This window comes from Pinus tabuliformis, chromosome 4_1 (genome assembly GCF_031772625.1).
Source record: "Pinus tabuliformis cultivar Carrire ecotype Pingquan chromosome 4_1, CPIR1, whole genome shotgun sequence".
Taxonomy (NCBI): domain Eukaryota; kingdom Viridiplantae; phylum Streptophyta; class Pinopsida; order Pinales; family Pinaceae; genus Pinus; species Pinus tabuliformis.
Window position 1 is genome coordinate 513,367,154 of NC_142303.1, and position 12,974 is coordinate 513,380,127.

Genomic DNA, 12,974 nt, shown 5'->3' on the forward strand with positions numbered 1-12,974 from the left:
AGTGATCAGAGTCTATTTTTAGACTGCTAGTCAAAAATAGAAAAGTCAAATATTATTGTCTAATAATAATATTTAGACTATAAACTTTATCTTATCCTCTTGGAGCACTTCAGTTTGAGCTACAGATGTGGCACATGCAGCTGTCAGAAGGAAATACGCTTTCTTTTTGGGTCAGTTGAGCTATTACATGCAGGACATCAGTTAGAACTCATGTGGTTGAGTTCTGTGGAGTTGGATGAGCAGTTAATGGAGTTGTGTTCAATTTGACTTAGTTGAACTAGTTGTATTTAGTTTAACTGGCCAATAGACTAAGTGATGAGTTGTGTGAATTAGTTATTAATTAATTCACTAATTATTATCTCATAATGCAACTGAAGAATACATCAGTTAACTCAGTGCATGCACAGTTCAGTGGAGACGGGTGTTAGAGGTTGAGATTGCTATCAGTTGTGACTATAGTTGTGCATGAGATCTTGCACAATCAAAGGATTGAGTATGCCCATGAGAGTTGCATATGCCCAGTGATATAGCCTGTGCTCACGTGATTTCCAGTGTGAGTGATTCTCCAAGGTAAATAGAACTTGGAACGAGTTTGGATTCATTCATTATCTTGCAGGATTGTGCAGTGGAGACAGGCAAGTAGCAGAGGAGATTTGGAGATCAGATCTGAGCTGTATTGTGTGTAACAGGTGGAGATAGTGCTGGATACTTGTGAGGAGTATTGTACTATGTAATGTTACATGTTCTCAATCATTAATATACAGATAGTGTGGGGTTTTCAGCTGTATGCTTTCCCCGGGTTACATACTGTGTTAATGTGTGCATGCGATTGATGTTTCATTGTTTTTGATGCTGCTAAATTGTTGATCAATGTAGAGGAGGTTATGTATTATGCATGTATTCCGCAATAGTGTATAATCGGGATAATCTCTGCTGAATATGTGTTTATTATTCAAAATTTCTACAATAAATTATCCATTCAAATCTATATCCTTTCCTTTTCAAGGAAGTAATTAGACAATTGGTCTTAGAGAAATTCTTAATAAATCTCTAGTAATATATTGCTAGTCTCATGAAGGACCCAACTTCAACCATATTCTTAGGTGTTGGCCATTCCATGATGCCCTTGATCTTCTCGGGGTCAACTGCTACTCCCTCTTTTGAGACAATATTCCCCATAATGGATTTGTGATTAAAAGAAACCACATTTATTAAGTTGTGCATAAATTTTTTGTTCCTGTATAACTGAAATATTGTGGCCATATGTTCTTCATGTTCCTCCTTGGTCTTGGAATAGACCAAAATTTCATCAACGAACATTATATAAACTTACCCAAGTATGGGTGGAACACATTGTTCATCAAGCACATGAAGGTTGTTGAGGTATTAGTAATCCCAAAGGGCACAACCACCACAAACTCGTAATGCCCATACTTTGTTCTAAAGATTATTTTATGGATGTATTCCTCCTTGATGCATACTTGATGGTATCTTGACCTCAAATCGATCTTGGAGAAGATTGTGGCTCCTCTTAATTGATCAAATAGATCATCACTTTGTGGAAAGGGATGTTTGTTTTTTATGGTCACCTTATTCAACTACGTGTAGTCAATGCATAGCCTGAGCGTGCCATCCTTTTTCATTACAAACAAAATCGATGCTCACCACAGGGACACACTCAGTCTTATGTAACCCTTGTCAATCATCTCCTTCACCTATAACTTCAATTCAACCAACACAGGAGTGCTCATCCTGTATGGTGCCTTGGATGTTGGTGTTGCTCCAGGCATCAACTCAATGGAAAAGTTTACCTCTCTATGGGGAGGTAATCTAAGTATTTCTTTAGGGAAAACATCTTGGAATTGATTCAAAATGGGATATTTGTTGGCATTATGGCTATTGTGTTGGCCTTGATGTCAACCTGGATGTTGACTTAAGATGTTGGACTTGAATACCTGGGTGTCAATTTCTATCATCATGTTTAAGTGTGGGATTGATGTGCAGTGTAAGATTGATGTGTCAACTTATCTATATGTCCATGTTTGAGTGTAGGAAGTTGGATAGGTTTGAATGAGGCCTAGAACGGTTTGCTAGGGTGATACAGAGACTCCAAAAGATTGTACAAGTGTTGCAGGAGATGATGATGTATGCCTCAAATATCTAGACTAAGAAGAGAAGGAATTTACCTAAATTAAGCTACAACCACAGGGAGGAAAACCTAAATAGTACAACTATAGGGCCTCAGACGCAGGGAAGCCCATATAAGAAGAGCAGATATAGCTGATGGGATCAAGTTTCATCATAGCAGTTGTGCCTATAGGTGGTAAAGATTAAAATCCATGAGCAAAACCAAGGCTTAACCCATGGAATTTGTGCGTGCAAGGATGAATTGACATGGTCAATAATATAGCAAATTAAAACCAATGGAATTGCCTATAGTATTGTAGGGATCAAATGGTTATAAAAGAGTTAAAATGTAGCAAGAAAAGTCTTCATTTGACTTGTGCCTTAGTCAAATGGAGAAATTTGATTTTTCCACATCAGCAGGATGACTTGGCTTGCAGTAAGTTGGAGTGACATGGCTTTATCTCCTAGTTAAGTCAATAAATTCTAGCTATAGGCTAGAAGTAGAGTTGTGCATGGGTTGATTTCTAAAATTTAGCAATCTAGTGGAGTTATTGTTAGTTAAACTCAGTTAACTGAGTTGTAGTCTTTAGTGGAGTCAGTAAGAGTTTAGTTGAGTAGTTATAACAGTTGTTAACTCACTGATCTCTCATGTAACTAATCAATTTACTAAAAATAAACCCAATCGTGCATGGAATTTGAATAGCCTAGTTGGAGTGGAGGAAAAGGCATATCGTAATTATCAATTGTATACTAGTTGAGTGTACATACTTTTGCATTAAGCAGGTGGTCAATTCCTCTAGAAATTGCGCAGGGAAATAGGGAATTATCTTATTTTTAGGGGCTAATTTCCTCATGGATTGTACAAGGAAATAGGAGGTAGATTGAGACTTGAATTGGCTAAGTGTTGGTCAGAGCAGGTCAATGAGCAAGAGTGACATGGCTTTGTCTCCTAGTTAAGTCAATAAATTCAAGTTATAGGCTAGAAGTAGAGTTGTGCATTGGTTGTTTGTTAAAATTTAGCAATCTAGTGGAGTTATTGTTTATTAAACTAAGTTAAATGAGCTCAAGTATTTAGTGGATTCAGTAAGAGTTCATTTGAGTAGTTATAATAGTTGTTAACTCATTGATCTCTTAGTTAACTAATCAATTTACTAAAAATAAATCCATTCATGCATGGAATTCGAATTGCCTAGTTGGAGTGGATGAAAAGACACATTGATCAATTGTATACTAGTTGAGTGTACAGACTTTTGCATTGAGCAGGTGGTCAATTCCTCTAGAAATTGTGTAAGGAAATAGGGAATTGTCGTATTTTTAGGGGCTAATTTCCTCAAGGATTGCGCAAGGAAATAAGAGGAAGGATGAGGCTTGAATTGGCTAAGTGTTGATCAGAGCAGGTCAGTGAGGAGATTAGAATTGCAGTGCAGGGTGTGCTTCAGGATTGAAGCAAGATATTATAATTGATCCACATTCTCATATGAATTAATGCAAAGTAGCGAAGGGGTTTTTCCCAGTTGGATTCCCCTGTAAAATCATTTTGTTCCTTGTGTTTTGATGGTTGCATGTTATCGCATCTGTTTCTATTGTGTGTTTTCCTTTGCGCGGAATAGTAGAAGAAATTTCTATCTCTTGATTTCAGTTCGATTACATTAGCAATAGAAAATTTCTTGCAATTTCTACATGGTATCAGAGCATCGGAAGAATACATAGAAACCTTGCTCCATATCTTCTCTCAAATAAATTTTGATTTGTGGAGTTTTTGGTGCATATTCACTTTAGTGCGGGAAAAATGTCTTTCAATGGATTGAGGCATGAATATGCATTGGATGACACCTCAACTTTTTTTGCTTAGAAAGATGGGATAGAAGTTGTCCTAGATGATAATGAAGTATGGGAATATACACAAACTGATATTCCAAAACCAACATCATTAGATGCACAAACACTTTCTCAGTGGAAGAAAGACACATCAAAAGCTAGGAGGATTATTCCGAAGTGTGAAAAATATCACGTGGTTTTGAACTTGCATGGAAAGGAGACACCTTTTTCAATGTGGAAAGATCTCACAGATCTCTTCTAGAGTAGTAGTGATGCCAGGAAACTGGCATTGATAGATAAACTTAGGAGCATTTAAATGTAGAAGAGTGAAACCATTCCACAATATCTATCTAGATTCACTCAGGTTCAAGATAAGAATGGAGGAGTAGAAGAAAATATGACATCATTTGAACTTGTGAGCTTAGCACTCCTTGGCTTTCCAAAATCCTGGCACAACTATCAGGATTTAGTTAATGAAAGAGCCATGTTACCATATTGGGAGAGACTTTGGGTTGATTTGGTGCAGGAGGAGATCACAAAAAACACTAGAGATGGTGTCACATCCTAAACTGAGGAGGAAGAAAAATTTACCTTAGTAGGAAAGGGAAAGAAAGTCAAGGGAAAGAATGCCCAAGGAAAGACAAAGTTTAGCCAGAACCGAGGCAAGAAGAAGGACCTCATCAAAATTAAATGTTTTCACTACCATGAATATGGAAAATATGCAAGCAAGTGTCTGCATAAGAAATCTGGAAAGAAGCATGCAAGAGGAGTAGGAGGTGATGCTCTTGCATCACAATTCGAATTGGATTTCACCCTCATTTCATGCATGGCAAGTACTGTATGAGGCAGTGTATGATACTTGGACTCTGGAGCCTCATTTCATATGACAATATCTAAGGAATTTTTCAGCATCCTGGAGGAGAAGGACCTAAAATTACACATAGAACTTGGAGATGATGGGTGGTATAGTACTAAAGGGATTGGTACTATTACCTTTAAGAGGGAAATAGGCTCCCATCTTCCCCTGAAAAATGTAATGTATGTGCCTGGGCTGAAGGAAAAATTGATTTTTGTAGATGTATTGGAGGACAAAATTTATGATGTGGTGTCCAATAAAGGGAAAGCTTATCTGAAGAATGTTCCTACTGGATAAGTAAAACAAATTGGTTTTATAGTGAAAAATATCTACAAGATGGAGGTGGATGCATGTGTTGCATTGAGAAGCAAAGAAAAACATGTTCAAAGTCGAGATGTTGGAGAAATTTGGCATAGGCGCATTGTTCACCTACACCATGGAGATTTGAAAATCATGCAGCAGATCACCACAAGACTTCTAAAATGCATCGTTGACCAACATGATGTTTGCAATGGATGCACTCTTGGAAAATATTTCAAATCCTCCTTCCAGGGCTGAGATAGCATAGCTAGATCCATCTTGGAGTGAGTCCACTCAGATGTGTGTGGACCATTTTCTACAGTCTTAGTTTCAAAACACATGTGTTATGTAATTTTCATATATGACTTGTCCCGGAAGTGTTGGATCTATTTTATGAAGAAGAAAGATGAAGTGTTTGCAAATTTTTTTTAATTCAAAGCAATGGTTGAAAATGAGATTGGTTAGAAAATTAAATCCCAACAATGTAAACTTTGAAACGGGAACTATAAACTCAAAATGGGAACTCTGGCAAAAAAAACCCCGAAAAAACATCAAAAACAGTGCTAAAAACGAAAAGTGTTGATGCTCGAATAACACCTTTTTTTTTTCTTGGGTAAATTTTCAACATGTTTTAAAAATGGCGGTGAAAACCAATTTTTTGTGCAAAAATTATCCAAAAAACACCCTCAAAATGAAAAGTGTTGATTCTGGGAGAACGCTTTTTTTTTTTTTTTTTTCAAAAGTAAAATTTCAACATTTCGAAATAATGGTGTAAAATATTTTATCATGATGTCGAAAAACATTAAATTTAAAAAAAAAATGAAAACATAAAATGAAATAAAAATAAAGAAAATTAAAACAATGAATAAACACAAAACAAAACAAAAAAGTTTAAAAAAAAAATAACAAAACATAAAATAAAAATATAAAACTAAAAAAAAATCAAATAAAATAATAATAATAATAATAATATCAATAATAAGTAACACTTGAGGTACAACCCGATAGTTGAGAAAAAGCAAACGGAAGCTGCGCGCGCTCTGTGATGCGATCAACTAGGTCAGAGCTCAACTGCCGCCGCCATGGCTGCTCCAGGGGGTGCGGAGACCTCTCCCACCCCACCGATTTCCCCAGCAGAAGCATTCAGACGCATTCTAACGCAGAGAGGGAAAAAACGAAATCAACCTGAAGTCCCGAAATTTATAAAAAAGCTGGAAGAAATCCCAGAAATAGCTTTGCCAGAAGACCAAACAATCAAAATCGCCCTTGCCTTGGCTGACAGAGGTTTAGTAGGGCAATTTATGGGTCGGTGGCCAACATCAAAATCTACTGATGAATGGGTGCAAAGAAACTGGAGACCCCTGCTCCCCAACAATGTGATCAGCTACGCGGTTGGAAGGGGCTTCTTCATCTTCGAATTCACTACCAAAGAAGACCGAGATCTGGTGTTCAGAAATGGTCCATACTTCATGGGAAATCAAGGTCTCTTCCTGAATAAATGGACACCCGACTTTGACCCCTCAGTTGATGTCCCAAAGGAGGTCCCTGTTTGGGTCCGGCTCCCCAACCTGCCAATACACTGCTGGAGCTATCAAGCTCTGCAAAAGATAGGAAACGGACTGGGCAGATTCATAGACAAAGCTGATAACAAGGGCCAATACACTTGCGCCAGAATTTGCGTGGAAGTTGACCTAGAAGCTGGACTACCGGAAGCCATCAAGCTTTCAGTGGGAGATTGGCATCATTTCCAGAAGTTGGACTACGAGCAACTGCCATTCAAATGCAGAATCTGCCATGAGCACGGCCATTTTCAACGAAATTGCCCCAAAGCACCGTCAGGGGACAAAGAGGAAGAAGAAGGATGGAAGGAAATAAAAAAGGGAAAGGTAGTCTCAAAGCCAAACGAGAAGAAGCAATCAGTATCAAAGGGAAATCCCCAGACCAATGACAAGACAAATCCAGTCTCAAATGAAAGCCCACCCTCATTTGAAAAGGGGGAGACCTCAGAGAAAAATGAAGAAACTGAAGATCAGCCAAAGAAAAGGAAGGATACCGAAGAAGAATCAAATGCCCAACCAGCCAAGGCAGATCAAGGGGAAAAAGCAGGCAATGATGAACACATAAGTCTTGCCTCTGATTCAGGGGAAGAATCAGAAGAAAGAGACTCCGAATCAGACAGCTCACAAATCACTCCTATCAAATCGACCAGGGGCCGAAAATCCAAGAAGAAACAGAGAGAGGAGAAAACCTACATGGATGTTCTCCAAGGTTCTCAGAAAACTCTAAAGGGAATGATGAACACAAGATCCGGGCGCAAGCATAACAAGGCTCCAAAAGGAGCCACTCCCCCCCTCTCCAATAAATAATGAAATACGTCTCCTGGAATTGCAGAGGATTAGGTAGCAGGCTGAAAGAAGAGGCCCTGAAAGATATTGTGAGGTTGCATATGCCTGAAATCTTTCTCATCCAGGAGACAAAACTGGAGGACACTCTTCTCCTCCAATCCAGCAAAACATTTTGGCGCAAAGGCCCTGGTAGAGCTGTCAGTGCTAGAGGTGCCTCTGGTGGGATTGCCTCCTTCTGGGACAGTTCCAAATACGACTTGATTCAGGAAGAAAGTTGCCAGCACTGGATTTTCACTCAGCTCCTTCACAAAGATTCTGGCCAACAAGTAAGTATATTTAACCTTTATGCTCCGGTCTCTCCATCGGAGAAAAAAATTTGTTGGGATTCGCTCCAGTCATTTCTTGTTTTGCACAACCCAGAAAACATCATTATTGCAGGGGATCTGAACGTTACTCTAGCTGCTGAAGAGAAAAAAGGAGGTTCCCCTGTAAGGGATCCGGCCAGAGAATGGGTAGAAGATATCATGATTGGCTGGGATTTGGAGGACATCAAACCATCAGCTGGGAAATACACTTGGTCTAATAAAAGACTAGGCCCCAACCATATAGCTGCTAGATTGGACAGATTCCTTGTCCAAGCCACCTTTCTAACTAATGGGCTTATGGCTTCATCCAAAATTCTGCCCAACTGCACTTCCGATCATAAACCCATAAGTCTCGAGCTCTCCATGAATGTTTCTCTGGGTCCAATTCCATTTAGATTTAGCCCACTGTGGATTCAGCAAGAGGGTTTCAATGAGGTGGTTTCTGAAGTATGGAATCGGAAAATACAGGGATCCCCCTCCTTCGTGTGGGAAGAAAAGTTGCGGGCTCTTAAGAGAAGACTCAAGGAGTGGGCTAAAACTTTGAAAACACCTGCTGTCAAGAGAAAAGAGTCTGTAGAAAACCTTGCTGTTCACCAATCATCAATGGAGGATTCAGTTATTACCCAAAGTCTACTCCAAAAAGAAGTTGAGCTGCAAAAAGCCCTTCATAAAGCTAGTAGGGACGAAGAAGAGTATTGGAGACAAAAATCTAGAAATTTATGGTTACAGGCCGGCGACAAAAATACTAGTTTTTTCCACAGGCATGCCGAAGCTAGAAAGCAATTCAAAAATGTTTCAGAAATCCGATTCCAAGAGGCCGTGGTTAATGATTTTGAAGGTATCAAGAGAGCAGCATTCTCCTTTTTTAAAGATCTCTACTCAGCGCCAGAGGACCATCCTATAGATCCTCAAGCCTATCCGTATAATCTGATCCCTCATTGTGTGAAAGACTCTGTCAATAATATGCTGACTGCTCCGATCAGCATGGATGAACTCAAGAAAGCCGTGGATGGCATGGAACCGGACAAAGCGCCAGGGCCTGATGGGTTCACTGCTAGGTTCTTCCAAACCTGCTGGTCAACTATCAAAAAAGACCTTCTGAGAATGGCCAGGAAGTCCCAACTCTGCGCAAAGATAGGAGGCAGTACCAATTCAGCCTTCCTTGCTTTGATTCCGAAAGAGAAAGGAGCCTCAGATTTCAGTAGATTTCGACCCATTTCATTGTGCAACACTAGCTATAAACTGATTACCAAAATAATTTCCAATCGACTCAAGAATATTTTGCCGGACATCATACCGGAGAACCAAGGAGGCTTCATCAAAGGAAGAAAGATCCTGGATAATATAGTGCTGGTTCAAGAGGCAGTTCATTCAAGTGGCCAGAGAAAAGAGAAAGGAATGGTAATAAAACTAGATTTGGCTAATGCCTTCGACAGGGTGAGGCACGACTTTCTGTTTGCTGTTATGATGAAAATGGGCTTCTCAATAAACTTCATAAATTGGGTGAAAGCATGCATTGCCTCTCCTTGGATTGCACCGTTGGTTAATGGTCGATCGACTGAATTCTTTACAGCTTCCAGGGGATTAAGACAAGGATGTCCGCTGTCCCCTCTGCTCTATGCTATTCAAGCCTCAGTTCTTAGTTTCCAGCTTGATTCCTGCCAGCAAGTCCAAACTCTGCCAGGCCTTAGAATGGTGCATAATGTCAAAGATATAAACCATGCCCAATTTGCCGACGATACTCTGCTGCTAGGTGGAGCGAGCATTAATTCGGCCAGATCTTTCAAAAAGGAACTGGACATCTACAAGGAAGCATCCGGCAGTAAAATAAACTACTCAAAAAGCACAATCTATGGCTGGAACTGCTCAGCCAAAAATCTCGCTGACATAGCTAGGCTTCTGGAAATGAAAATCTGTCAGGACTGGGAATCATTCAAATATCTTGGGATCCCAATTTTCAGAACCAACCCTAAAGTCGTCCATTGGATGCCCTTGCTGGACAAGCTAAAGCTCAGAATACAAGCCTGGGGAGCCTCCTGGCTGAACACTGCTGGGAAAACAATTCTTATAAAATCTGTCCTAACAAGCATGCCTCTCTATCAGCACTCCATTCTCCTTGCCCCCAAAACCTTTCTCAGTAAAATGGAAGGATTGCTGAGGCGGTTCCTGTGGGAAGGGGGGAAAAACAATGAAAGAAGACTTCATTTAGTAAATTGGGATACCATTAAGAAACCATTCATAGAAGGAGGTCTGCAAATGAGAGATTTGGCTGCTCAAAACCTCGCTCTAGGCTCAAAAATTTTGTGGAATATTGTGGCAGGGAAAATAAGCTGGAGCAAAAAAGTTCTGTGGAAGAAATACTTTCAAGGTCAACGACTGAGATGTCTGGAATTCCCCCCAAAAAACTCCAAAGGTTCCCCTATATCCAAGCTTTGTATCGCAGCTCTTGAGAACTTCAATCCCAATCTCTACTGGATCCCAGGCAATGGGAAGAAAATTAGAATTTGGAAAGATCAGATTCTTGGAGACCAGCCACTACACCAAATAGAAGGCCTAGCAAATATTAAACTATGGCTGCACTCCAACAATAAGGAAACCCTTTGGGACATATCCAACTGGACGGAGGATGTTGACAGAAGATGGGACAACTGGAATCTAGGAGAGGTTCCACATCATTTGCATTCAGAAGCTTCTTTACTGTTAGACAAACTGCAAGGGAAATCTCCTCTGTCAGCATCAGCCAAGGACAAAAGAGGGTGGGGCTCCCATACTGGTATCTTCTCGGTAGCTGAAGGATACAAAAGTTTGATTGCTGTTCCGAATGTTCCTCCAGACCCAACGCAATGGAAATTCATATGGAGCTTCCCTTCTCTCCCAAAAATCGACTTCTTCAGCTGGACGCTTGCCCATAACAGTGTTCTGACAGGAGACAACCTGAGAAAGCGGGGAATGGAAGGGCCAACCAGATGCCCATTATGTATATCAGAGGAAGAATCAGCTGATCACCTGCTGTTGCTGTGCCCATTTGCCAAGACAGTTTGGAAGGGGGTTCTGAGTTCAAGAATGAACAAGTTTGAGCTGCCAAGTAATGTGTCAAATCTGCTCCATGAGTGGGCCAAGCTATCACCCTTTTGCCTCAATAAAAAAAATCTGCTAAAGACTGCATGGATGTGGACACCCAAATTCATATGCTGGAAGTTATGGCTGGAAAGGAATAACAGAATTTTTAGAGGAGAATTTTGCACAGCAAACAGCGTAATTTCCAAAATCAAAGCTATATTGGGAGAAACATTGGAAGCTAAGCCAGCCTTAAGGAATGAAGCGAAGCTTGACAGTGAGGAGGAGCTCTGGCTGAAAGATATTGTCCCAAAAAATCAATCCATCTCTATTAACCCAGCCCCTTGCCACGCTATGTGGGAAATTCGCCTAGAAGAACAGGAATTTCTAAAGTGGAGATCGACCCTTGATGACCACTGTCTATTCTTCGACGGGGCCTCTAAGGGCAACCCTGGCGCTGCGGGTGGAGGCGGAGTTCTTCTGAAACCTGATGGCACTTCTTTACTCAGGTTTCATTGGGGTCTAGGAATCGAATCAAACAATAGAGCAGAGGCTCTAGCTTTGTGGCAGGGACTGACTCTTGCTCTTAAATGGAATATTCAATCACTGACGGTCTTTGGAGATTCTCGGCTTATCATCCAAGCAATGAATTCACAGTCAAATCCTTTGCAGATCCATTTAGACCATATTCTCAAGAAAATTAGACCCATGTTGGCTAAGTTTCGGAAAATTTCCTTCTACCACATCCTGAGGCAGCTAAACTCTGAGGCAGATTCGGAAGCCAACCTTGGCTCAGCAAAAAGCCAAAGAACCCTCTCAGTCAATTCGATTGATTCTCTCTGTATCATCCCTTAACAGGTTTTACCAGGAAATTGATACTTGATGTATATGGGATCAGCTACTAAGACATCAATCTTGGATTCCCATCAGGCTTTGCTGTTCCAGTTACCTTGTCTCAACTAGCTCCAAGGGCAGGCATTCATGATAAGTTATTATTTTGGAATCCCTGTATCTGGCAGTCTCTTATGCTCTGTTTCCAACAGAACCTTGAACTGTCTTGGACGTTGTGTGACTGTTTGGTTGAATACACGGTACAGGTGAGCTCCTGAAAGAAACAAAAGAGTCTTTTTCTGGTTTCCCAATCCCTTGTTGGAAGAAAGCCAAGAACGGCAGCAAATTTCGGATTCCTCCTCTGTTTGTCAATTCTCAAGCTTGTTGAATCGGTCAGTAACTCATTCATTTCCAGATTTTGGATTAACTTCAGAAAGAAGATCCTGTGATAGTTCGTCCCAACTCCATCGGTTCCACCGTCCGGTCTACTGCAAAGGGAAGTTCGAAACAAGTATTAGAGCAAGCTGATCTAAACTACGAGCCTATTAAAGCATCGGATTAAATAAGTCAGACACAGCAGGTTGTTTGCCCAAGGAAATTGCATTACAACTCTTCAAAAACGTCCTGAGGCATACGTGTGATTGATGATTAGAGAGGGAAGTCGACATTTCAACTGCCAGATTGAAGAAACCCAGATCCGAGTGGTCTTACAGGTAGTCGAGTTAGTGGTCAGCATCTCACATTTCAGGTTTAAGCAAGCCAACTTCTGCAATCTCCCAGGAGCAACAGGTAACAGCCATTGGATGTGTGGACAATCGCTCCCTTAAGAATGTCCAGATCCTCAGGCAGAGTCTCTGCGTTTTTCCCTAAAAGAAGTTTAAGAATCAAAGCTTGTCCATGGATTTGCCATGTAACAAAATTTCTGAGGATCAAGAAATTTGAGGAACTATTTCAATGTATCCAGCATGCGGTAGCTGTTTTGCCGCCAATCAATAAAAAACATAACCGTTAAAGTCAAAAAAAATAAATAATAATATCAATAATAAAAAATATATAAAATAAAAATAAATAAATAAATAAAATTAATGGTAAAAATTAAAAAACTAAAAAAAAAATAAAATTATAAACAAATAAATAGTTTAAAAAATAAAAAATAAAAAATCTTGTAAACCATATAAAAAAAAAATTTAGAATAAACTAAAAACAAAAAAAATTAAGAAAAAAACAAAAAAAATTAAAAACGAACTAGATTTAAAAAAAATAGAAAATTAACAA

General features: G+C 39.8%; 1 protein-coding gene across 1 annotated transcript; it reads left to right on the top strand.

The window, feature by feature from the left end:
• The first annotated feature begins 7,466 nt into the window (after positions 1–7,466).
• LOC149176821 (uncharacterized) lies at positions 7,467–12,261 on the top strand. Its single transcript, XM_089421581.1, has 4 exons — positions 7,467–7,776; positions 7,906–11,709; positions 11,799–11,965; positions 12,133–12,261. The coding sequence occupies exons 1-4, from the start codon at positions 7,467–7,469 to the stop codon at positions 12,259–12,261; spliced, it is 4,410 nt and encodes a 1,469-aa protein (XP_089277707.1).
• The last annotated feature ends 713 nt before the right edge of the window (positions 12,262–12,974 follow it).

Coding starts and splice junctions, on each gene's coding strand:
- LOC149176821 (XM_089421581.1), top strand. CDS start 7,467: ATGAAATACGTCTCCTGGAATTGCAGAGGATTAGGTAGCAGGCTGAAA. Junction 7,777..7,905: donor AGATTCTGGCCAACAAGTAA/GTATATTTAACC, acceptor ACGTTACTCTAG/CTGCTGAAGAGAAAAAAGGA. Junction 11,710..11,798: donor CAATTCGATTGATTCTCTCT/GTATCATCCCTT, acceptor GATTCCCATCAG/GCTTTGCTGTTCCAGTTACC.